Below are 27,108 nucleotides of genomic sequence, written 5' to 3'. Positions count from 1 at the left end.
CACACACACATTGACTGTAATGTTTTTATTGTGCCCTCAGCCCTCTACCTCTTGCTCATTTGATGGGAGTTTAAAATCGGAAAGCAGCGACCCTGAACCAAGATGGCCGGAGATTCCTCCTGTGCTCAACCAGAATGAGGACCGCAGAAGAAACAAATACTTGAGGAAGGACTACCTGAAGGTAATCGTTACACACACACTTAAAAGTCTTTCTCACGCTGGTCCCTGTCGGTCTACATCAGCCTGTAAAAATGTCCCAAGCCAAAAAGTTGGAGATGTTTTGATGCTTTAGAAGAGACAAGATTAACATCGCTTCCATGTGACGTGCTTACTATATATCTTCCCAATCCCAATCTTGGCTTGTGGTCTCACACGCAATTGTCAGATTTTTTGCAGAGAGAAGGGAAGCAGAAAGCTGTGGCCTCTCAGACTACATGTGTCGTCTGGTTTTAAGCTGTTGTAGCACTTGTGCTAGCAAAAGAAATATGAGGAAACAGCGTCTGATAACAACGGCGACGCAGCCCGTTTAATAAAAAAACTCCACATAACACTAGAACACAACGGGAACACAATCCAGGCTACGCCTCCTTAAAGGGGCCATATTGCTTCTGTATGAGTCAATGCCGGTTGTGAATTATGTAAGCGAGTCCATTGTGTATGAGCTGCTTGCATCTGCATCTGCCACTACAAAAATCACAAAAACTGCATTTTGTCAGTGAAGTGAAGTTTCAGCTTTTTACACTTTGAGTATACTCAATCTTAAACATTGGTATATTGGTTATTCAGTTCATTGTTAACTGCGTTGTGTGGGTTAACTGCACTGTATGTGATTTAAAATTAAAAGGGGTCTAAATGAGTTTACCTCACCAAGCTACTATTATATGCATTAGCCACGTCCGGTTGGTCGAGGTGGTGGTGTCACAACAATCTGTGGGAAAACTAGGAATTTACACACAGTAAAATAGGTATAATTAATTGTGATAGACCATATCTACACTTTGCCGAATTAATAATAGCGACAAACTAAATGCACTCGTCCAGCGAGTGATCAGCAGAGCGTATATGAGTCCGTCGGATTCTTTCTTAGAGCCGGATTGGCTGACGAAGGGGAACGAACTTAGCCAAAGCAAACTGCTGGAAGTAGCTGTTTTCAAGGAGAGAGAAAGGTCTCGAGAGGGTGAACGAACACGAGAGAGCGAATACGAGCGAGCGTGGTTTCTTCTGTGCACAGATGTTTTAACCCTTGGGGCGTCACGCGCCTCCAAGGTGGGTGATCCAATGTGATGAGATGATTTTGGGTGCGAAAACATGTTTCTTTGTCCGGGTCACTAGCTCATTTGCATTTATGGTTGTCTGGAAGTTTGGAGCTGTAATAGCCTTAGAATAACATAAAATGTTTATGGTATAACTTTACTGTGCTATGCACCATCTTTTAAGGAATGAAGAGGGAAACATTTAGATATGAAACATGAAGGTACATTGACCTGTAGTTTGTACAAGAATGTAAATATAAACAGAATACAACTAAGCACACATGACTTTGAGGTGATAGGTGAGTCAGAATAACATGGGGGACAAGCATACAATGTGGAGATACTGTACATGTATATATACTTCAGACCATTCTTTTGTGGCTAAGGAGAGAGAAAGAGCCATCCTTTTTGGAAGAATTTGAGGTTCTCAGTCTCTGGGGGCCACATGGCTTTTTTCACTTTGGTGAACAGCCCTATACTCCCCCACGAACCTCCTTTGAAGACCAGGGGATGGCATTGGAAACCGTCCTGGTCAGTGATGAAGGTGGTAAGATAGGGCAGTTGGACCAGACTCGTTGGCACCGGTTAGAGCCATGCTGAGAGCTTGTTGTGTTTTACGATACCAAATGGTAACCTGTGTTCCGACCAGATCCTACAAAGCTTTAGTGACATTCTTACTGTAAGGCAAGGCAAAGCACATTTTTATTGCAAGACGAATAATCACTGCACATCTATCATGCAAAAAAAACAGTTAAGAACAATTTTTAACACATTCACGTTAAATGAAGTGCCTTTATCAACAAAACGAATAACCACTGCACACACCGTGCAGCCATCAAATAAGAAGCAAACGAATATAAAAAACTTTACGTTAAATAAGGTGCGTTTATCAACGAGACGAAAAACCACTGCTGAAACGAGTGTAAATTCACAGTGTTTCCTCCGGATTCTACCACCTTCATCAGGCAAAGTTTACAGGTTGCCTCATTAATGTTTTCAGGTTCCCTGATGGCATTGGGTTTAAATCCAAGATATTTCCAAATGGGCGCTTTTACATTTCGCTTTGAAACCAAATCTTCCGTCATCGTTTTGTCTGTTAACTCGCCTCACTCTCCTGACGTGAAATCTGAAATCCATAACTTAAATGTTCTAACCAGGTCCAGAAAATACGATCACATAACCCCAATGTTATCATCATTTCACTGGTTACCCATTAATTATCATATTTACTTTAAAGGTCTTTTAATTACTTCTAAAGCCCTAAACGGTTTAGCCCTTTCCCACATAAAAGAGCTTCTATCGCATTACAACCCATCACGCTCTCTCAGATCTCAAAACTGCAAACTTTTGATAAAAATTACAATAACTAAATCCACCAAAGGGGATAGAGCTTTCTCATATGTAGAACCTAAACTCTGAAATTTCAGGAGGGTCAGAAACACTCTCCAAATTTAAATCTAGATTAAAGACATCTTTACAACCAAGCTTTCACTTAATGCATAATATGCTAAATAAACCACCGGGAGACTGGATTTATTAGATATTATTTACTAGAATGATCTTGCTTGTTCTATGAACACCATGCACTTTGCTGTGTTCAACCTTTTTTGTGTTTTTCTTATTTTCTCCTGTAAAGCAGCTTTGGAACAATGCACATTGTGAAAAGCACTATATAAACAAAATTGAATTTAGCTGCAAAGTGATCCGAACACTGCCTTGTTTACATTTACATTACATTTACATTTAGTCATTTAGCAGATGGTTTTATCCAAAGCGACTTACAGGAGGGGTAAACAATAGAAGCAAATGGGCACAACATAAGTACAACAAAAGCATAAGTGCAATCAAAAAAAGAAGACTGGTCTCATATAACCTAACACAGTATACAGAGCTAAGTTAGTTAGTTTTTTTAAAGAGTAGAGAAGAAATAGAAGTCAGAACTGATCAGTCAGGTGTTGACGGAAGAGATGTGTTTTCAGACATTTCTTAAAGATGGCTACAAAATCTGCAGATCTTGTAGCAGCGGGCAGATCATTCCACATAGGTGGAACCGATCCGTAGAGGTTACGTGAGAGTACGTTGCTTTTATTTGAACGCACCACAAGACATCATTCATTTTCAGAGTATAGGGATCTGGCGGGTATTATCTGTATAGCGAGTGAAGATAAGGGGGTGCCTAACCACTGGTGGTCTTGTAGGCCAGGAGCAGAGTCTTGAATTGATGCGAGCGACTATAGGGAGCTAATGTAGCTGAATGCATAGAGGAGTGACGTGTGCTCTCTTCTGTTCATTAAAAATAACTATTGCCGCAGCATTCTGGATTATCTGTTGAGGTTTTGTTGTGCAAGCTGGAAGTCCACCCAGTAGCGCATTGCAGTAGTCCAGTCTGGACAGGACAAGAGCCTGTACGAAGACTTGCGTAGCATGCTCAGATAGGAAGGGTCTAATTTTCCTAATGTTGTAGAGGATGAATCTACAGGACCGGGCATTGCTGGCAACTTGATCTGTGAAGTTAATGATCATCAATCACCACTCCCAGGTTTCTTGCCTTTCTGGAAGATGTGATGGTTGATGAGCCCACTTGAATGGAAAGGTTGTGATGCGTCTTTGTGTTGGCCGGGATTACAAGCAATTCTGTTTTTGTAAGATTCAGCTGCAGGTGATAGCCATTCATCCAGAGCGAGATATCGGATAAAGTCTCTTCAGTGTATAGTCAAATCTGGAGTAAAGCAGGACTTGCAGCCTTTCAATGTGTGAATTTTGCTGTGCGCACAGAAATTGATATCATATCAGAAGAATCTCTGAGGGAATTTCCCTTACCTGTCACAAAAGACTCCCTTTTTCACTCAAACAGGTTCCATGAAGCACTAGGCCAGATAAAAGGATGCTCAGTAATTTTGATAGTGAAAAGAGAGATTTGGTATGATTTGGATGTATTAGGTACACAAAGACATGTCCAATCAAGAATACTTTATGCACACAAACACATTTTTGTCATTGTAGACTGAATTCACTGTGAATTGATTGTGAGTTCCCAGAACATCTTATCCATCGCAGTGAGTGTGCTGTTCTTTCACTTGTTTCTGACCGCTGCAGACGATACTTAGCTGATAAGGAATTTTTCACTTTTGTTTTGTCTATGTGATATCTTATCATATAAACAGCAATTGCAATCTTGCAGCAATCCGAAGCTTGTCATTGTGCTTGCCTCAGTGTTTGGCCAAGATGCGGAATCAGTAAATTTAGATAAAACCGTGTTAAATTGTTGTGTGTTCAAATTATGCTTGGTCACATCCTGGATAAAGGCATGTTCACATCAAGGATGACAAGCATAACTATAAAGTTTTACTGTTAAAAATAGAAATATTTGAGGGCAACAACAATAGTAAGCGGAACAACTTACTGGTAGACTGCTGAGATTCGAGGAATCTGTTCAAAATCAGCAAAACTAATTGTTTTGTTATTTGATATCGTTCTCTTTATACATTTATCATGGCTTGACTCATTAGCCACCAGCCTCTTTAAAAAAAAGTTGCCAGCCTACGCCAGCGGTTTTTACATTTTCAGCCAACTTTAATGGCTCACAGTACATTTTCTGTATAGAATATATGGACAATATGTCAAATGAAAGAACAGAGTCTCACCTTTTAAACAAAAGAAACCGTATTCTTTTTTCTTCATGTGTTCGTTTTTTATCACTCCGTAGATGTGGGTAGGTTTCTTCAAAAATGCATCACTTTGATTAAACAAAAATCACATAATTACAGTGTTACAGTAAATTCACCGTTTTATCACTACTGGGAACCTAAATAAATCACAAGTCAACACTTTTCACTCCGAGTGATAGTAAATTGTTTTTATTCTTTAAACACTAATAACGCACTTACTTAGCAAAAATATTACCCAAATATTACCACAGGTTAATAACACTATTTTACATTACATTTAACAGTTATGCATTTGTCAGACGCTAGAGCGACATTAAATTATCCTATACATTTTGTTACTAAATATGTGCAATTCCCTGGGATTAAACCCACGACCTTTCATTGTTAGCGCCATGCTCTTACCACTGAGCTACAGGAAAGGACATTATTCTTATTGTGAGATTAGGAGGATCATAATAGTTTAAGTCCAAAAAATGATGAAAATAGTGTGTTTATTGCTATAAACCAGTGGTTCTCAAACTGTGGTACGCAAAGAGACCGCTGGTGGTACGTGACACGATTCGCTTAATGGGACTAGGTGTTATAATCCCACTATTACAGCACAGCTGAATTGACAAATAGGACATTTCCCACTTCTTATGCATGACAGGGGGAAGCAATCAAGAATATGAATAGAGAAAATGAGGTTTCACTGGGTTCGCATCCTCTGTGTTTGGGGGATAAATGAGAATTAAAAACTGTATATTCATTTTGTGTTTTAAATACAATGCAAAATGTATAATATATGATCAATTAATACGGAATAAATCTCAAATAGCCTATGTGCAATTTTAATACAGTTGTATTAATTATTGTTTATCTATTATTGGTCGATGTAATTCAGGCGTGTGACAGGCAGCTCAGACACTGAGCAGGAGCAGACAGACGCTTGTGCGTCTCTCACTCTCTCTCTTCCAATGAGCTGTGTGCAAAATTAAGCTTCTTATGTATTTCTGCACTTGAACCGCTGTTTAAAGCTGTTGTTATTACTGTAAAGTGCTAATTCAACACTCGTCTGCATCTACTCAAGGTTAAATCAATGAAGCGCGTGTTGTGATTTAGTTTTGATGCACCACATTGACGAGCCATTCCAGTAAGTCTCTCACATACAGCTGTTCTCTTGATGTTTAAGTATACAAATATTTATATATAATGTTCAAAGCACTTCTATTAATTTTAATGTTTATTCGTGTGATTTTCTATGGTGGTCTTTAGGTGTTATTTGGAACAACACATTTTATTAAAGGTGGTACTTGATCTGTAAAGTTTGAGAGCCACTGCTGTAAACAATAGATTTTATGATATATTTAAATTTCCATACTCAAATTGTCATTTTAACATGATAGATATGGAACTTTTGTTGAAACAAAGTTTTATTATTTTTCACAAAAATACTGAAAGATGGCTTCCGAAATGATGGAGGGCAAATCTAAACTGATCAAACAAAAACACCAACATTCTAAATTCTCATTCACACTGATCCAACAAACATCAACCATTGACTGACATCAAATGACTTCAATTTTAAAGACATTCATTATCTCGAAATGTTCTTTAGATTGCGTAGCATGATTGAATATGGAAAACAGTAAATCACCAAAAATGACTTTAGCTGGATTTTCACAGACTGGATTGCAAATATTTGCGAATAAATAGTGTTATCAGTATTCAGGTCACTGTATATGTGCTGTAGTATTATCTGCACACTGATCATCTCGCACAATAAAAACTCAGGAATGAACTGGTCATTTTCGGTTGAAATATGGCATTCATAAATTATGAAAACCTCAGACAGGATGTTTTTCAAATGTGTTTTGTAGCTCTTAGGGCATGAAAAACAGGAATTAAACTTTTATTTTACACGTTTGCACTTTTCATTTTCTACTTTAGTGGACTACAGTATGCATAAAAGAGTTCAATGAAATACATTCAGTTTGTGGGATGCTTATTTGCCTTAAAACATTTTTCACGTGAGTCAGTATTGACATGAATAGAACAATCGTTAAACAAAACAACACATTTTTCTGTGGCATTGGGATGTAGGCGCCAGTAGACGGTTCCAACCGTACAACAACTTAAAAGTAGAAGTGGTTGTCTTGCTGGAGGGCCGGTAATATGAAACTGAAGTTGCCCATGTGGCATCATAAATCCAACAATACCATGACGGAGTTTGATGATAGAGGTCTGCGTGGGACCCGATAAGGACTCTTACGGTGCAAGATAAAAATATTGGGATAAAAGACCATAGCGGTCGGATACTCGGGTGCTATGGATGGGAGCGGGTCTTTGGACTTCCCAACATCCTTCTAACTAACCAAATGTTATGCATGTGATGCGCCCATGGGCCAGTTCTTACTCCTTTATTAAATTTAACTTAGCATGGGTCAGCTCGCCAACTGCACCTTAGGGAACAGAGAGAGAGTGTTCCTGTTTTTTAGATGGTAGAGGGTCATCAGGACATTTCTTGCATGGATGTTAAATAGTTCTGTTAAAAAAGAGGTTTCATTTTGCACAATCTAGCCAACGGGTTTTGTTTATTCATATTTTGCTCATAGCTTGAGTGAAAGACGTTGTATTTTATGTATTTAATCAAATTTAATCAAAAGTTTTGTCTACTGTATTGACATTAAAATGTGGGAACAATTTTGTATATTGACAAGACGATTAAAAAAAAAGTGTGTTTTTGTATAAGCATATTTTTTATTGACAAATTTATGTGTGATTTATCGGGATCCGTCGGGACGGGTGGGTGCGGAGTAAAATTTAGCGGGCGGGAGCGAGACATGAAAACACTCCCACGCAGATCTCTACTTGATGACATAAATGCTTTTTAAAGATGAGGAGGACATTTTTAACTATAATACCTTTATAATGATACAAAGATTTGCATGTCAACAGTCTGTTGCATGTCAAGAGCTCAAGACGTATTTGATTGATGTCATCACCCCTTCAAACATTCACTGACTATAAAAACACAAGTATCTTAGTTCTTATACTCTTCTGATACTTGGCTAACAAAACCTCAAATTTCCTTAACATGCAATCTTCTTCTACTTTGGACAGTACAGTTGTAAAACAATGTTATTCCGTCTAAAAGTCTGATCTTTGCTATAATATATCAAACATTGCAGAATGTTTGAAATATTGGAATGCTGTCTGAGGTGTATTTTGCATATTTTTAAGTATAGGCTTAATGCATTTCTTTCACTCATTTCATATTTATTTTTACTCTATGTGTGCTCTTGTGTTTCAGGGCTGTAGATTTATAGCAGATGATTGATAAAAGAGTGTCTATCCCTTTAATTTTTGCATTTACTCATCCTCTTTCTTCTGCAGAACACCAAATAACATATTTTGAAGAAGGTTTCATGTCAATGTTTGCATTCGGTTACCAACATCGCGTAACGTACTGTATTCCGCCGAAGAAAAAAGTCATACAGGTTTGAAATGACAAGAGGATGAGTAATTGATGACAGAATTTTCATTGGGTGAACAACATCCCTTTCAGTAACTTCAGTAACCCTTTTACATATTTCATGTTCTGTTACCGTGATGAACAGTATATGTCGGAAGTGCAAAGTGTGTTTCAGATGCCACTTAACTTGTTGCAACAGAGGTTAAGGGAGGTGCTTTCCTTGTAATGTGGAGACAGAACAGGAAAGTCATAACAATGTGCTGTTTCTTTGTTAGTTTTTGATCCCTGCAGACCACCTTGATGTGATGACAAAAACATGTTATGTTCTCCAATTGTAAACAAGCAGATGAACTGTGCATAGGGAGTATGTTTGTAATATTGTTGTTATTAAGTGCCAAAAAGTTTTTGTAGTGTGCTCCTATCTGATCTTGTGTAATGTTCTGTTTTTTCAGTATAAGTGCCAAAGCGCTCGTAGAAACTCCAGTGGACACGACAATGATTGTGAGGTGAGACTGAGTGTGGGTGTGTGGGTGTTATTACTTTATTACACGGCTCGTTGGAATGATTTATTCTGATTGGCCAGTCGCTACATTTGCAGATTCCCAGATAACAATCTCTTAAAACTAATAACACGGTAACTCATCAAATCATTTTGACAGTTTTTTTGACAAATTATATATGAATATGTCTTTTAATAACATATATGACATTGTATTTACAACTGATTAAACCAAATTGCCTGTTAGGGACATTTGAGCGTAATTTCTTACCTTGAAACCCAAACAGCTTTTCCGTTCGGAAGGTCTGCATTCGGTTAAAATTAGCTAATTAAATCAAATTCACCTTTCATGTCCGTCTAGTAAGTGGGATAATGTACAGCCGGCTGCTATCACGAAATAAGCCCCATTGCGCCGGGTCCATATTACACTGCTGGGACTTATTTCTGCGATAAGAACCGCCTGCCTGTACATTATCCCTAACTTATACAGTACTTTTATAGCACACATAAAATAAATCAATAATTTTTCAAGTTATTCTGTGATATTTTAGTCACAATTACATGAATACATTTAAGAACCTGTAGTTTACCAGTCATGTGATACAGTAGCTCAAGGGAATTTAAGAAGAACTGTTTTAAATATGAATATGAAATTTCATGTTGTTACAGGACGGAATGCTTTCTAATGATTTCACTACCACACTCACTGTCTTTGGCCTGAAACCTAGAACAGGTACGTCTTTCAGATTTTTAAAGGTACTGTTGTTTAAGTGGATGCACTAGTTGGATAAATAACCCATAAATGTATTTAGCTGTTCAGACACATTCCAACATTCTGTCTAGAATCAGCTGTAGGAAGCTCTGAGAAGCAATAACATCAGTTTGTCACATCTTATTTTAGAACAACTTTACTGGGAATTCATTGGTAAATTCTTTGGAAAACCATTAAAATATATCAAGATAACAGTCTTGGACAATAAGAGTGGTATTGTTTTTATGTATTTCACGTCATGGAAATTCTTAGGAAAATCATGAGTTAGGTTTAGATTTCCTGTCTCACAGCATTACAATGACAATGTACAGTATCAGAACAGTTGCCTGCAAGGTTATCTTTCCTTCCAGTGTTTCCTTTATTGTAATTGTTCCAATTGTTCTTGTGCTCTGTTCTCCCCCCAATAGCGGTTATATATATATATTGCTGCAATGAGATCAACAATATAGTATTTAGTTTGAAAGGATAATGTAAAGCTAGCCGGTTGTTATTAAAGCGATAAGCCCCAAGAAGCAGTGGGTTACAGTGCAATTTGATGCCATGGTTCTAATGCCATGTTTATTTTTTGGTCCCAGAACAACAAGAAATACAATTAGTGCAACAAGCATCCCAAAAAAGAAAACAACCAAAAGATTTGAGCCTTGACCATTAAGCATGAGCAGAAGAAAAATCTGTTTCAGCAATTTACATGGGAATGGTTTTATGTAGCATTTGCACAGAAACGGCCCGTTCACGAGTTCACCTGAGCATATAATGAAGATAGCAGGGGTAGTACAAATATGCGTGTTTGGCGTGCTGTCCGTGGAGCGGGTTCCGAGCCCCAATAGGGGCGAGTGCGCCGAGCTCGGAAACAGCCGAACCCACAACTCACCCCCCGGAGTCCTGCTATCAACAAGAGCTCACGTAGTGGAGCCGGGGAGTAGGTGGGATGTGTAATAGTAAAAGTATGCATGTTTGGTGTGCTGTCCGGGGAGTGGGTTCCGAGCTCGACGGTTCCTTTCGAACCCAGAACGCTCCTGCCCCCCATTAGGGAAAGTTATTTCTCGGAAATGGCCGAACCCAGAACTCACCCCCAAAAAGTGCAAGAATATAAGTTGGACAGCCGCAGGCAGCGCATACCCCCCAAAAAAAGCTGAGAAAAAGGCTTCCTGGATGGTGGCTTGCAGTCGCCATGGGCCTGTGGGTCCTGCAGGCCCTGATGAAGCAGATGTTCTCGTGGCCGCTGGATGTAGATTTCTTCTGTGATCGTGAATCGGGAACCTGTTCCTGTGGAGCAACGGAGCTAGAAGGTTGGCTAGCTTCGGCATGGTGACTTTTGCCTGTCTGCTGTGACAGAGCATTAGTTGGAAGCACGGGCCTCTGTGGAGGTGTTCTCTGCAGCGAAACAAGCTTCCTGATGCAAGGCGTCTGCTGTGGCAGAGCATGGGTTGAAAGCACCGGCCACTGCTGTGGCGGTCACTGCGGCGATGCTGCCTTTGAGGATGAAAGGTGTCTGCTGAGGCAGAGTGTTGGTAGGAAGCAATGGGCCCCTGCGGGGGCGTTCGCTGCGGCGAAGCTAGCTTCGGAATGCATGCCGTCTGCTGCGGCAGAGTAAAGGTTGGAAGTGCGAGCGCCTCTGATGAAGGAAGGTGCAGTAATGCTGCTTCATCTTGCTAGAGATGCTTGGTGGGTGGAAGATGGTTGGAGAACTAGAGAATTTGAAGGCAATTTGAAGGCATGGGGACTGCGGACGCCGCTGGCCACGTGCCTGAGGCGGGAGCCTGAGTTGTTCGAGGAGTGACGTTGAGGGGGTGGAAATGACCAGAAAGCACTGTTGGAGGCCAGCACAAGCCTCGCTGGCAGTTGTCGTGCACGGGAGCAGGAATTGGCCCGTCTTCCCCACTGAGCTGGAGATCAGCTGGTATCAGCGATGGCTTACCTGTGTCGCGGCCCAGACTTGCTGCGTGCCTGTTGCGGCGGCCTGAGGATGGTAGGCCATAGCCGGCCTTGGAAGTGGTGGGCCCAGATTGGGCTCGGAGTAAGTCTTGCGCCCGGTGTGGATCCATCGCAACTAGGGGCTGCAAGTCGGAGATCAAGGGTGGGAGAGATGCATTAAGCCCGTATAGCTCTGCATTGGTCATCTGCTTGCTAAAGAAGATGTCCCGTTCAGACAGCGCCATGCGGAGTGATGTTCCACTTCCCAATGGCTGGGATGAGTGGGAGCGACGAAGCGTAAGACGACGATGGTGAGGAAGGAGGATGTCTATTTTGCCGCGGCGAGGAAGAGCAGCAGCGTTTCAAGGTGCTTTTCCCGGCCTGGCGAGGCTGGCGGCCTCGCATCGCAGTTCCGGCTTCAGAACGTTCAACGATGCTCGAAATTGTGGCCGCATCCTGTTCGATGGATCTCGCGAAGACACTGAAGTTTTAGTATCCGACATGTTAAATCTTTATAGAAAATCAGTGATAATCCTTCCGGAGATCATTTGTAATACTTTAGAGATGGCTTCAGGTAACAATCCTTGTCTACTTATGTGCTGGATTGCGAACCAGCCGGTCTTAATTAAATGCTCTAGCTTCTCCCGAACTTTGTTAATCGATAGTCATCCATTAACATCATTTGTCTTCTAACTATATTTTGTGTTATAGTGTTATAAAAAGAGAAGCTAAAACAGTTAGAGTTTAAAAAACTCATCTGAGATTATTTGTGTATTGTATGTATTTAAACTAAATACATATTTTAGTCAAGAGGAAAAAATCTATTGTACAGACAGTGAATCTCTCTGCTGCTGTTCAGGTAAACCGGGACACTATTCTACAGTCACGTCAATGCGACAAAGTATTGAAATGAATTCACCTTATATAAAGGAACTATGATTAAAACGATTGTAACTATGGAAACACCTGAGCTGCTGGCTGACTTCTGTTCTTCAATAGTGACGTCACACTTATGACGCTTAAATTCCAAACTTGTTAGCAAGCAGATCTGTTTTGAAGTGCCAGGTTACCCGCCCTCATTTGTTACTTTCTTCAATGGAGCATGAGAACTTCAAGTGAATTATGACGGATGCTTTAAGTCATAATTCAGCATATTCACATATCCTGCATGTTATCTTCTTTTTGTGCTCTACTATTTTGTTATACTATTGTGTTTATTATACTTATAGTTATTTTAGAATAGAATTATTTCATGAAGTTATTTTATTATCGTGTTAATGTATATACTTGTTTTCATGTTTCTAAGTTGTGTATTGGCTGCTGTGCAACAACAACATCTTTTATTGTATTGCCATTGTAAATTCTTCTCAGCCTACTCACGTGGAAATCGACAAGACTTCAGCTCAACAGACCCTAGCTTCACTATGAGGAGAAAGATGGAGCACATCAAAGAAGAGATGGAGCAGATCCGACACCTGCGGCAGGTCAGCGTTCCACATTAATCCCCAAGGCTATTTTACAAAATGTCAGCTGTGACAACAAAACTATTAATGCAATTTTTAGAGCTATTTAAAGCAACATTAGAGATCTTTTGGTTCCACCATGTGGTTGATAAGTGCAATTGTCTTTTATCAGTGTCGTAAATACTGTTGCTGTATAAGCTTCCCCGTGGGCAGCGCAATACACGTGAATGTGTTGACTAAGCATAAACCGCTGTTACATCAGGTCAGTTCATAAACTGTGCATGTACGTAAGCACTCTTTTGGCTTCCGCGGGGTATTCTACTGGGCTATACTAATAGCTCAAACTAGGTTCTGAGGTAGCAGCTGGTTGATAGACGTTATCGCATAGGGTGCTAGATGCATATCAGCTAACGTGCTCACGTTAGCTAAATAGCACATTTGCAGTCACCCAAAACACAACGCATGGATGTGTTTAGTCACCAAGATTTTTTTTGTAGTTATATTTTCGGAAAAACACTCCGCTTTGTCCTTTGTGTAATAGGTGCAATCTATAACTTACACTCAACTCATTATGGGAATAGTGACCAACACAGTAACTAAAGATACCAATAACATTAGTCTACGTACTGGGGAATCATTAACTTTTGACCATAAAACATTTATTGTGGTTTGGTAGTCATCTGTTAAAAGCATAACTCTAAATTTGTGACAAGGCACGATCGTGTTACGGTTATAAATTGTGAACCAATAACGTTACTGCGGCAATAAACCACCTGAGCAAAGCCTAATAACTAATAGGCTCAAATGTACAGCAAAGTAAGAATTATTGTACATATAAGACTTTCATATCCATTAGCAGGAAGGTTAGGTCTCCATCCGTTTTGCAAACCGTTGCCTCTTGCAGCTCGCCATCAGATCAGTGTAAGGCCATCAGATATTGATTTGTGTTCGGGCTCGTGTCCGATCACTCTCTCTCTTTTCCTCTTTGTTTTTTTTTGGTGATGGTTTGGAGACTTGCGTTGAACCAGATAATTTCTTCTTATTGTTAGCTGTTGGCTGACTTCACCCAAGATACGAGAAAGTAAAACTCGTAGCCGTAAAGAAGGTGATGGGCCGGGCTTGTGAACCTACCCGCGCACTAAAGTTACAATTGCGATTTCAGCCGATAGAGGGCTTCTTAGGTAGCAACAGCAGTCAAATTCGTCCAGTTATGAGTTGTCCTACCAATAAAATAATTTTTTAGAGATTATTTAAAGGTTGAAAACTCCCTAGTGTTGCATATCTTCTCTATAACAAACTTTTAGTACCCAGATGTTTATAATGGTAAACGTTCTTTCAGCATTCTACATTTACATTTATCCAATGCTTTTATCCGAAGCGACTGCAATAAACTATTCATTTGTTTCTAAGTATGTGCAATCCCTGTGGTCGAGACCACAATCTTGACATTTCTTGCGCCACGCTCTAACCACTTAGCTATAGGAAAGCATTCTTGTGAACATTGCAAAAGCAATTATTTGATTTCTGTGTAAGCCGCTGTATGTTTCTCATTTTCATTGGTAGCTCACGCTGACACATTTGTTTTGATGTTAAATCAATGACCTCAGAAAGGTCTGTTTTACTTTAGCCAATAATTGATTCCTATCCTTTCAGTGTCATGGCATGAATAGGCATAGCTGAATTGTAAACAAAACAAGAGACCTTTGTTAATCAAAAGCCGAAACATTACAAAGTGAACAAAGCAACCTTCAGTAGAATTTAGCACATCAATATTCTGTGAAATGCATAGAGATGCTTATGTTGAAAACTGTCTAGTTGACAGCATGTACACCTGGCGCTGAATGATGTTTTTACACAATTACATTCAGATATTTTTTTCTATGATTTGGTCTTTGAAATTAAACTAATCAAATTGGTTGTGTGTGTCCACAGAACCTTGAGTCCAGGTTAAAGGTTTTGCTGCCAGATGATGTGGGTGCTGCTTTAATGGATGGTGTTGTTTTATGCCATCTGGCCAATCACATTCGTCCTCGTTCTGTTGCCAGCATTCACGTGCCCTCCCCTGCAGTGGTTAGTCATATTGAACTATTTTGCTTTACTGTCTATTCATTCTGATGTATTTTACTGGAACTTCTTAATGAGCTGATCTTGTAAATCTGTTTTCCCTGAATTGTCATTAACATCCATTGCTTTTATTAACATCCATTGTATTTATTTTAATTCTTGTATAAAAACAAGTCAATGAGATGCCCATTCTAATACAGTACAACCCACATGTGTTTGTGTGTAATTCAATAGCCAAAGCTGAGTATGGCCAAGTGTCGGCGGAATGTTGAGAATTTCCTGGATGCGTGCAAAAAGCTTGGAGTACCACAGGTGGTTTTCCTTCCCTTTCTAGCATGATGGTCATGTGGGTTATTAGGCTGTCTGTTAATGCTTGAATTCACTTTCGTATCTTTTTGCACAGGACAAATTGTGCTTGCCCCATCACATCTTGGAGGAGCGAGGTCTGGTCAAGGTTGGCGTCACTGTACAGGCATTGCTGGATCTTCCATCATCAAAACCCAACCAGCTATCTACCATGTAGCATTACTGTACCATGGGACGACTTCTAGCATCCCTTTACCCTCATCCTCCCTCTACCCCCAGATAACCTCTCAATGCTGATCTGCGACCACCCCAGTCATGACCCTTCACCTTTACTCAGCTATGGTGAACAGGTCAGCTTCCCCCCTACCTCTTATAACCCCCTATGGAGGGGTCTAGCATTTTTAAGCTTATTCAAATATCACACCCTGTCGGAGGAAATTGTAAGTTTATCCACACATTACATTTAGAGAGGATGCAGATGAAAGACCAAAAAGAAACTGCCCTACAGACAACAGGTTACAATAATACAGCTCTAGACTGAACGTGGATATCTGGATGCAAGCAAAATATCTGCTGCTGTTCTGTGACTGACTGTGTTGCCTCTCGAAATCTCTTTTGTACAGTATCTCGATCACATTCTTCTTCTCTTGCACTGGTGAGCCCAGAGGGCGAGGGCAGGAGAAAAGCAGGCAGCTTTCTGGCTGATTATGGACTACAGGAAGGGTGTTGCATAAAATCATCCGACCAATTCTCCAGCATGAAGTCACAAAGAGCTGTCAATCAACTCCACCCATTCCCATGTAACACTTCATCACCTTGTCATATTGTGGGTAAAACTAAAGGTATAGACACGCTGTAATGTGCATGTAATCATATGCCGACATAAATGAAAAAACGTCTGTCCTGATGTGTCAGAAACACTCTTCTGTGCCTACAACTGGTAAGGTGACTTATAATTTTGTGGCAACAGCAGGTGTTCATTACTGTCTGCAGGTCTGAGCAGATGTGTTGGAACAAAGTAAATTCGCAAGCCCATACAAGACAAAGGCTCATCTGTGTGTTAGTTCACATAGGTGCCAGCGTTCAATTTAGTGTTTCGTGTGGGAGTTTTCAATATTTCCAGTTTCAGTAACAGATTATCAGCGTGTACTTGCCTTATCAAGTGTTTTTGCTCTTGTGCTCTTATAGACCACTTCGCAAGGTGTAAACACTGGCCCAGAAGCATCTCCAGTTTCATTTTAATTTATTAGGGCCCATGCCACTAGGGGCACACTCCTGATGTCATAGTGTAACCCCTTCATTGCTGTAACCCTTAAAACTAGACTGCCAGAGTGTTACTATAAATACATATGCCTGCTGTGCACCGTTGTCCTGATGCCACGCGGGTGGCAGTGGCGCTGAAGACTTGGGCCTGTCATCACTTGTTTGCGGCTATATTTTTATTTATTAAATCTTACAAATTTAATTCAATCTTAAATATATTCTTGAACATTTTAATTCGGTTATAAATGTTCTGATGGTTGTATTTTATTCTATTGTTTGTAAAGGGTTAAAAAAAAAAAAAAGTTCTTCAGGACCAGCTTTGGAAAAGTGTTTGCCGTCCCAAGTGGTCTATACTGTAGGTGTGACAGAAAATTGTTATTGATGGAAAATTCACTTTTATTCCCTGATGGCCAGCTTCGGCGCTAAAAACAGGACAATTAGAAATCCTTGTTAAACACTTTGCACTTTATTTTTCAGTTAAACACCTTTAAAACCCCACAGACTCATTTTTCAAATGTAATTGGTTTGTAATCAGTTTTGTTTGACACTGTGAAAGATCTGTTACAAGAGCAACAACTAATCATTTCAATTAGTTTCATCTGGAAAATGTATTTATTTATTTACTTTAAAATTATGTTTTGTTTGTTTTTATTTATGAGTTTAAATCCGTTTTATGAGCCTCAGACATGACAGTGACTATAGTGTTCAAGCATGAAGTCTGGAGGAACCATCATATCAGGTTTTAGCTGTTTAGCAGTCCACTTTTTAAGGTCGCTGATAAACGATACACAGTGTTGTCCTACTTTTATAATCGTCTTTCCCAGAGCCTTACCTATACTGTCATTAGTCGTACCCACATATTTTAAATGAGTTCTTTCAGGTTGATTTACATGTTTGTCTACATTGAAGTGGTGTTTTGGTTGCACTTTATAGTACAGTACGTGTACCTATAGTGTACGTGCAGTGTAATTACCTAAGATGGCACTGGGTAGTATAACGCAACTACATGGTATAAGTTTAGGTTTAGGGGTAGGTTCAGAGTTAGTACCTAGTTATTACCCGGTTATTATATTTAGTGTAATGAGTTCACAGAATGCACATGGGAAACAGGACTGTAAAATAAAGTGCTATCGCTGTTTTGGTATGCTAACCGTTTAGAAACAATTCTAGGTGTTGCGTTATTTATGCACACAGTATTTTAGTGCATAAACATGAGTCTTAATTACTAAAGTAACCACCCACAATCAAGTTTAAACAGGCACTACATGCGCTAATGGCTGCTGTGCTATAATCATTTAAAGTAATTTGCCTTCCTTTTTGATGTTAACTTTTTATTTGAGCTTACAATATTATTCACCATCATAAATCTTAGTACTGTTTCCCTATCGAATTTAATGTCCCGTGTGTAATTGTTTGAAAATGGCACACTTAAGCTGTAAGTGTTAGCGTCACCTAAAGATGCACAGATACTAAATTTCTCCACCGATAACTGATTATTCAGAGCAATACATGCTGACACCGATAGTTTGGTGTTTATATTAGCTCTAACTAAATTTTTTTAGGGTTAAATTAATATTTCTCAACTTTCTGAATGTTGTCAATTCATAAAATGACTAGTAATATTGAACATCAGAATGTTTAACTATATACAGAGCACATTTTCTCTCGACTTATCCATTCGTTACATTTTCTTGTCCTCTTTTGACTGACATGATATATCAGCCCTGATCATCCGATCATCAGTCAATAGCCGACAGTGTGAACAATTGCTTCTATCAACCAATAACGTTTATTGGCTTATATATCGGTGCATTTCTAGTTACACTTTATTTTATGATCCCCTTGTCACACAATACATGCATTTACTGTAGTATTTACTGTACACTGCATGTAAAATGCACAATTACATGTAATTAAAAAACCTAAGCCTATCGTTGTAAATTTTTTAGAATCATTATTACACTGTAAAACAGGCACCTTAAAATAAAGTGTAACCGGGAAATCAAGTTATTAATAAGAACGTTATAATGGGGCAAGTGGACTTGAGTCATTTTAAAGAGCTGATTTGGGTGTCAGATTTGCAGGGATGGAGTGATGTAGCGATAGGTGTAATGCAGACCTCCCCTGAAAGCTTCACAAATGCTCTCAGAAACAAGTATTTATATTATTTATATCCTGTTTTGCTTGAAGAACAGCAGACTTATCTTTTTGCGCTTGTGCACTTAAATCTTCATTGATTTCTTCGACCTAGAAAGTCCCTTCTTTTCTTTGGAAATGTTTTTTTTAAGAATCTAAGGTTTTTATAAGTAATTGCCTGTCAGACTTCACATAGCAGAGAAAACCTTGATATGATGAAAACAGTTCCTCAGGCGGATTGCTTCCAACTCATCCAAGAATGCAGAAGATACATTTCATATCAAAATGAACAAAGACATTAATAATAGTTATCTTTTAGTTTCACTCTCCATCAAATTCATAATGTAAGACATGTGTATAATGCAAAGTACACAATTGTACAGTAATACAGCATACTAAGGTGATTTGAAGTTATTTCTATATCTCTGATAGCTTTCCGAATAGCCATACATTTTCACCTATGCTTTATACTGCCATTTTGGACGGTAGCACTCACAAGACTGTCACATGCCAAAATGACACATAAAACCATGAGTAAACATTTCACAAAAAAAAAACATTTTTGACCTAAAATACTACAAAACGTATAAACTGCATCCTGTGTCCTATGTTTTGTACTAATATAGGGCATTAAGCAGTATGTTACCCCGTGATTTGCATTAGATGTAATCATATCAGTGACATATGACATGAAATAAACTGCGATGAGTCAGAAGCTTCATGACAGATGAGAATGTTATTTTGATCTCTCCCTATTTAATCCCTTTCTGAAAAGACTTTGGAATATCAAAGCTCATCTGCTCTGCATCACATTCCTGTGATGAGAAATATTCATTGTTCAATAAAGCAAAGTGTGGATTCAAATGTAATGAATAGGCAGGAGTCCCCTACAATGCAGTGTGTGCATAAAGATGTTTTGTATGACACGACTGGATTGCATGTCTGGACCACCACCAATCTTGTACTGTACATAATCTCTGTATAAATGCATTCGGATGTTTCTTAAAAAGATAAACAAATAAAACATTTCAAAGGTCGAAGTAAGGGAAGTAAGTTTGTTTGAAGTTTTAAGTGCTCTCTTAAGAAAAAAAGGCATTAAAAGAGTGACATATTTGATTTGTAAAACTGCAAAGTTACATAAAATGTGTCAAGTATAAGATTTGTCTGTTTGTCTAATAAGCTGCCCACTGTCTGCTAAATGACAGATAACTATAGAGTTCCTGATCTCCAAGGAAAGGTTTTTGTTCCAAAGAAAATGAGATGGATTTCATCTGTGAAGACATTTGGACAGGAAGGAAGGGTCGCGGTTTCTTAGTTAGTAGAAACCAACTTGTTGTGCAGTCTTTGCTATTTTTGAATACTTGGTACTACATGACAGCAGTATTAAATCTGTTTGATGATTTAACTTTATGATTGATTATTTAACTGTCACTAAATCTATTGAGAATACACAATGCACAATTCAAACTTTATTAAATAGTCATGAATTCATTGAAATGCAAACTTAAAGTCTGTCTTTTATGAAATAAAACACTAAACAAGTGCTTTGTTTGCCAAATGAGCAGACATCCATTGCCAAGTATTAACAAGCATTCCTCCTGTAGACCTGTAAAACATTGCTTGACTTTAGACAGCTCACTTACTGCATCTGTTCAGTAGAAAAATGATGCAACGCCAGATGCCGTGCTGTCATGTAGTTCCAGCTTTGATATTTTTATACCAGCATTGCACGTAAAAGTGATCAAATGATGCCAAGTAAAATAAAATCACTTAAACGAGTAATGCTGGTTCACAGAGCAACAGTCATTCAGTTACTAAACGGAGAAAAGTAAAAGTATGTCAAATCATTTCTTTGACGGGATTTACAGCACACCACAAAAATACCTGAATAGTACACTAAGTATACAGCCCCACATGTGTGCATACGCATATGTACAAACACTAGAGGGTGTCATGAGCCCATACAAATACTAAGAACCATGAGAAACATTCATTCAGACAATCATAAAGCAACTGAATGAACTTATACCATCATATGACTGTGAGTATACATTCTCTCTTCGTTGTTTGTGCTGTTTTCCTGTTCTTTGAATGTAGATCTTTGTATCTCCTCTCTAAGCACCTACATAATATATACTTGATATCAGAAGCTTTAGGTGATCACTACCTTTTTTAAGAAAATGTATGTTGAAATACAAGGTCTAAGTATTGTAGTCAAACCTGAATGCTGACATACAGTGCTGACATTGAGTCTATCTATAAAAATGCTTCTGTTGCAGTTTGTGTTATCTATACAGCGGTTTGGGTAAAAAAAACTTGAAATTTATAACTTTCCTAATTTCTTTGTATTTACTTGTACCCTTTTTTGGCAAGTTCACATAAGTGTTAAATGGACCTGGATTATTAACTATGTCCACATGAATTTATGAATATCTGTAGATATTTTAAACATTTCATTACATACATGTAAATTCTAAACATTCATATAAAACATATTTTTTATTATTTATTTTTGAAGCATACAAATGTAATATTCATATGTATGTGTATATAAAGTTGTGGTCCAAAGTTTACATACACCTTGCAAAATCTTAAAAATGTTGAACATTTAGGAACAATGAGTGTAATTTTGAAAAATAATGTTTGTTTTTAATTAAATACTGAGCTGAACAAGTTATTTCACATAACATATGTTTACATAAAGTCCTCTGCACAGAATAATATTTAGATTTATAAAAATAAACCAGTTCAAAAGTTAACATGCGCCTTGTTCTTAATAATGTACAATGGTACATAAACAATCAATTACATTTGTTGTGCTTTGAGCTAGTTGTTGAAATGTTTCTTGATTCTGAGCCATTAAACTGTCCAGCTGTCTCCAGAAAAATCCTGGAGGTTTTTCAGCATCGTATTTGACCACTGTTCACCGGTGACTGTGATGGTGCATTATATTTTTACACTGAGGACAATCAAGAGATACAAAACCATTGCAAAAAACTGCAAAGAAAACTTTTCTGGAGGTCAGTGGACAGTTTAATGGCTCAGATCAAAAAATAAAACTCTTCAACAACTAGCACAAAACATAAAAACTGTCACCGATTAATACTAAAACTATTAAAACAAACATACATTTTCAAAATTCCCGTTACTTTTCTGAAGATTTCTCAGATTCTGCCAGGTAAGCTTTTGAACACAACTTAATATGCGTTCTTTAGAACCTGCTCATCATACTATTTCATATATATTGACATTATTTGAGCATGCATGACCATCTTAGGATAAGAACCAGTGAAATGTGTAGTGTTTTGTGGTGCCAAAGAGCTGACACAACGCTGAACAAGCTTTGCTGGGTGATTAAATACCTGCATTTTATAACAATGAACTTTTCACTCATCACTTCTGACTCATCCCATTTGAAAGTAATAAAACAAGAAGAGAAAACTAAATAAACATTGTTTGAACTTCCCCTCTGGACACAGATGACACTTCCGAGGAATATTCTGCTACTAAATAAGGGATTTGCATGGCTCGCTGCTGTCATGATAGTTTTACTGACTCAGAAGGCTGCCTCAACATCTGCTGTTATGGCCTGTGGGGTGTCTGGTAAGTTTCATGACTGATTCCGAAGAATCTATTAAGAAATAAACATATTCCAACACCCTTTGGTGAGCACAGCCAGATAAAATACAGGACATTCCACATTTGCATAACCAATTTGCATGATATTTGCCCTTTTCAAATGTGGTATAGTTCACCGACAAATTTAAATTCTTCTCACTGAACCGCTTGACTTTCTTTTGTGGAATACAAAAGGAGATATTTTGAGAAATGTTTTTTGGACTAATTTTGTGTGATCAATGTTTGAGGTTTATTTTCTCAAAGAATGTAATGTAATGTGTGGTATGACTTTGCAACATACATTTTTTTGTAATTTCCTCAATTGCTTCACTTTATGACGGCAGCAATGGGTTGTACCGTGACTTTACGTCGCAGATCATAGATTATTTGGACTATATCCAATCAAAATCAAAATATGTTAATACTTTATAATTTACATTAATGCATCTATACTTTCTATCAGCACATGGGTAGTTGACAAATATATCTTACATGTGTCCTATGGTGTGACATAGCAAAAATATAGAAAACAAACAAATACATTGCTTTATAATCTTAATATTTATCATAGCAGCATAAAATAAATTAATCTTTTAATTAATCTATTGTTTTATTCCCAATTTGTTTCCTGTCACACCATAGGACACATTTACAGGCCATTTGTAAACATCCCACATATAGTTTTCTTTAAGAATTAAACCTATGGCCTTGGAAAAACTGAATCAAACCTTATTTGATTGAACCAGTCCTTGACAAGCCTTTGAGATAACATTAATTCATGTTTGTTTATGTCAAACATCTTTACCCTCACAAAGCAATGTTGACAATGATTTACAATATACTCTAAAATGTTATGACTTGTACTAAGTTCATGTTATAATAACAAACTGTCAACCATTTGTCAGACACAATCATCATGATAATCTCCACTATTTAAATGACACAAAGTATCCTTTTTCCATAGTTGATCCACCTGCCAGTATTCAGATAACAGATCCTGGAAACCTGGGTTACCTTACAATCCAGTGGGCTCAACCAGCCAGCCTCCGGAACCTCACAGACTGCAAACTGAGATACCAACTCCGATACTATGACACCTATGAGGAGCGCTGGAGGGTAAGAATTCTAATTAATCTCCCATTTAGCACACGCATTATATATTTTTTATTCTTTCTTCTTTATTAATAAAACATTGGTATGAAGTAATGGATCAGGCTTTTCTATCAGAGTTTTATAGATTTTATAGATAAGACCATTTTTAGTTTCAGTGCCAATTTATTAAAGTCATTTGGTTCTAAATGACGGTTTAATTAAAGGAAATATCCCACATGGAACATAATGTTCCATGGAACTCTTTAAAAATATTTTCAACACTGCGTAATCACATCCAAACACTGTCTGTGTTTCATTTCGGAGCCTGCTAAGAATCTCCTGCTCGCATGCTGGTTAATAAAATATTTCATGACTCCTGCGTGTTCTGCTATGGCAGCATCTTCATAAGCACATTTGAAAGCCACGTTTCATGCCATGACTAACACATTTCTCTCAATTTATGGTGTGCAGATTATCCGAACACATAAACTGAGTTATTCTGCCCAGTTTGACCTTGAGAAACCCATCAAGATAAGAATTGTCACTCTGATGAAATGCACTTGCACCAATGGGACAGAGGTCCAAGGAGAGGAGGCGGACAGGGAGTACACACCTGACCTTACAGGTAAACAAAGTCCTCTGCATCACTAAACTCCCCTTCACTGAAAGCTGTGAGCTGTATGGTTAATAATAATAACGACATAGGGTTCTAGGTTACATAGCACAGTTGCTATTGTCTGGTGTCATTCTTTTACATTCTGAATGTGTGTTCTGTTGGTGAGGATGAAAACACAAATTCTTACACAGGCTGCGTTACAAACATTTTTCCAGGCCGTTTTACTAGAAACTTAATGCATAAGCTTGACAGACCAAATGGAGCATATCGAATAGTGTAAACACACCCCTGCACTTCAGTTACAAAACATTGTTACATAATATCAACAATTATTGTGTAACATTTCCTTGTAAGCTGTTCTAATGGCATTTTTTTCCCTTCTTTTATTTCTGGTTGTCATCTGTGATTTTGGCTCAGGTGTGGAAGGGTCAAGAATAAGAGAGTTTCACTGTGTTTTCCATGGGAAGGAGTATATGGACTGCACGTGGGAGTCAGGACCGGTCCAGCCGCCAAATTCACAGCACTACCTGTATTACTGGTGAGGAACTTCGCTCAAACACCAACAACATCTTGTGGCCATTTTCGCCTTTGTACCTGTTCACTTCTATTGTATGGACACAAAATCAATGCATGACATGAGGATAAGTAAATGATGACAGGATATTCATTTTTGGTTGAACTTTCCCTTTAAGGGTGGGGTTCAAGGTAAACTTCAGTATTGATTTAACAAATCATTTGTTTTTATAAGATTCAGATTTTACAAATTCATACAAGTTAGCCACCTAATAAAATAGTTACGAGAGATTGTTTTGTTTCGAGGATCTACTTTCTACTTTCAATGAAACCCTACTGTATTGACACTGTATTTATATGATAAACTGTAATGTTACTGAAAATATATTTTACATTTAGTCATTATGCAGACGCTTTTTATCCAAGGCAACTTACAAAATGATATTCAAGATATTACCTTGATTTACAATCTTTGTTACCTTACCGAAGTATAAATATACAAAATTACAGAGTGAACAAGTATATGTGTATATTCCAGGCATAGAGAAATGGATGAAACGAAGGAATGTCCAGAATACATCATATTAAATGAGGTTCGGCGAGGATGCAGGTTTCCTCATCAATCTCTGTTAGAGTTCACTCAGTTTAATATGTGTGTCAATGGATCATCTGCAGCTGGGAGCCTGAGAGCGGCCTTCTTCTCTTTGGAGGTCCAAAATTATGGTAACTACACACCCAGCAAAGAAATCTCACATGAACAGTTCAACAAAGTTCACAGAACGTCCTTCATATATTTCTATCTTGCTTTGTGCAGTAAAACCAGGAGCGGTTTCCTCTCTTCAGATGTTGGAGACTGATGAACTGTTGAGGTTAGATTGGGTGCCACCCAGTGGTTTAGTTCCAGATCACTGCTTGGAATATGAGGTGGAGAGCAATGTTATGATGAAAGATGGCAAAGAAAAAGAGGTATCATATATTATAGTTATTCTTTCAGTGATTTATAATTAAATGATCAAAAAATAGACCTTTACTTGAAATACTTTAAATAGTTTTGATATGTAAATCACGAAGTGGGACGTCATATATCCAAATGTTATTTCATTAAAACTAAAGAAGGGCATTCAAAGAGCAGTCTGAGAAACATTAATTCAGAGTGATGAAAATATGATAAATTATTTCACTTGTCGACAAACCGGAACAGTTCACCTTTCTAATCTTTACATTCGCTGTCGACCAAGTTTTGCATGGAATGTGTGCCATATCAAATAATAAAAATGCTGTAATGAAATCCAGTCTAGCATTTAACATTTTCTTCCTCCATCAGCTCAGGAAACTTTTTGAGGAAACATCGGGCGATTTCCAGAAGGATGGAGAAAGTAAATTTACCTGCTTTCGGGTCAGGTCAAAGATGAGCATGTACTGTGCTGATCAGGGACTTTGGAGCGATTGGAGCCCAACAACATGTACAGGTTAGACTAAAATAATGTTTTTTTTAGCAATTATTATGCTCACAATTTTAGGAACTTTGATCCTTTGAAAGATTTTAAGATATATAAGAAAATATTTATGAGCAACACATCCACACATTTATTAATTTCCTCAAAATACGAAATATAAAAAAATAGTATCTCCTTAAATTCTATATAGCCAAAGTAAGACTATTAGACTTAGAATTTGTAAATGTGCTTTCTTTTTCTTTCCAAAAGCTAATTCACAAATTTCTCATGCTAATTCCCCTATCAGCATCAGGAGAGGAAACCCAATATATACCATCATGGCATCTTCTTAATATGGTGTTGGGTATCACTTTTGTTGTATTCTTCATCCTCTGTCTTTCATTGTGGATTTTAAAGAAGTTGTGAGTATATTTATATTGTATGCTTTTTACTCATCAGATAGCGGACTATATAACCTAATTTACCCATCTCTGTTCTGAAAGGTGCAGAAAGAAGGACGTTATCTACACTTTATACAAGCAGGAGATTAATGAAACCTTTCCCACAGCCTTAAGTCCCATTTTCCAGTGATTCAATAGCATTATATTTCTGTCACGTGATAATATTTTGTTTCAGTTTTGTGCCAAATTGACGTGTCTATTATGCATTACCATTTAAGCATTCTTAACTGCACTGAATGTATGATGGTCAGAAAGATAACAATAGCTGATATGATGACAGATGAATTATGTGGACCACAGCATTTACCTGAATTTATGAACCAGATTGTATACTGACCGACTATATTACTTGTTATGTTTACATGGACGTGTAAATTATCAAAGTTACTCATACAATAGATTTTCCAAATGCCTAGGAGCTTGCCAGTTTCACACTTTCTTTATTACCTTGTTCATGACTGTTTCAGTATTTGAGATATGTATTACTGTTGCTCACATTATGAAGTAACACTTTTTACACAATCAAATAAATACACAATAAAAGAATATATTACACAAAACACACTGATGGAAAACTACA

The 27,108-nt window shown here is 37.9% G+C and overlaps 2 protein-coding genes across 5 annotated transcripts in view; both read left to right on the top strand.

The window, feature by feature from the left end:
* Positions 1-19,848, top strand: part of lrch2 (leucine-rich repeats and calponin homology (CH) domain containing 2) — a 63,698-nt gene extending 43,850 nt beyond the window's left edge. For all 3 annotated transcript variants that reach the window (XM_056746378.1, XM_056746380.1, XM_056746379.1), the window contains 7 exons: positions 41-181; positions 8,828-8,881; positions 9,544-9,607; positions 12,932-13,044; positions 14,956-15,093; positions 15,322-15,399; positions 15,491-19,848. In XM_056746378.1, coding sequence (XP_056602356.1) covers positions 41-181; positions 8,828-8,881; positions 9,544-9,607; positions 12,932-13,044; positions 14,956-15,093; positions 15,322-15,399; positions 15,491-15,610 — 708 coding nt within the window. In that variant the 3' untranslated portion in view covers positions 15,611-19,848. The remainder of the gene's footprint in view (positions 1-40; positions 182-8,827; positions 8,882-9,543; positions 9,608-12,931; positions 13,045-14,955; positions 15,094-15,321; positions 15,400-15,490) is intronic.
* Positions 19,849-20,775: 927 nt separating this feature from the next.
* On the top strand, positions 20,776-27,108 carry il13ra2 (interleukin 13 receptor, alpha 2). Of its 2 annotated transcripts, none has more exons than XR_008906523.1 (10): positions 20,776-20,833; positions 22,272-22,395; positions 23,375-23,526; positions 23,974-24,127; positions 24,536-24,656; positions 25,170-25,354; positions 25,446-25,597; positions 25,956-26,100; positions 26,338-26,489; positions 26,571-27,108. XR_008906523.1 is itself a non-coding variant. In XM_056746516.1 (10 exons), exons 1-10 carry the CDS (start codon positions 20,810-20,812, stop codon positions 26,656-26,658), a joined length of 1,260 nt encoding a protein of 419 aa, XP_056602494.1. In that variant the 5' UTR covers positions 20,776-20,809; the 3' UTR covers positions 26,659-27,108. The 2 variants fall into 2 exon arrangements, 1 of the variants encoding a protein (XP_056602494.1); XM_056746516.1 differs by having other exon boundaries at positions 26,375-26,489.

This window comes from Triplophysa dalaica, chromosome 4 (assembly GCF_015846415.1).
Source record: "Triplophysa dalaica isolate WHDGS20190420 chromosome 4, ASM1584641v1, whole genome shotgun sequence".
NCBI classification, from domain to species: Eukaryota; Metazoa; Chordata; class Actinopteri; order Cypriniformes; family Nemacheilidae; genus Triplophysa; species Triplophysa dalaica.
This window is presented reverse-complemented; position numbering and strand designations above follow the sequence as displayed.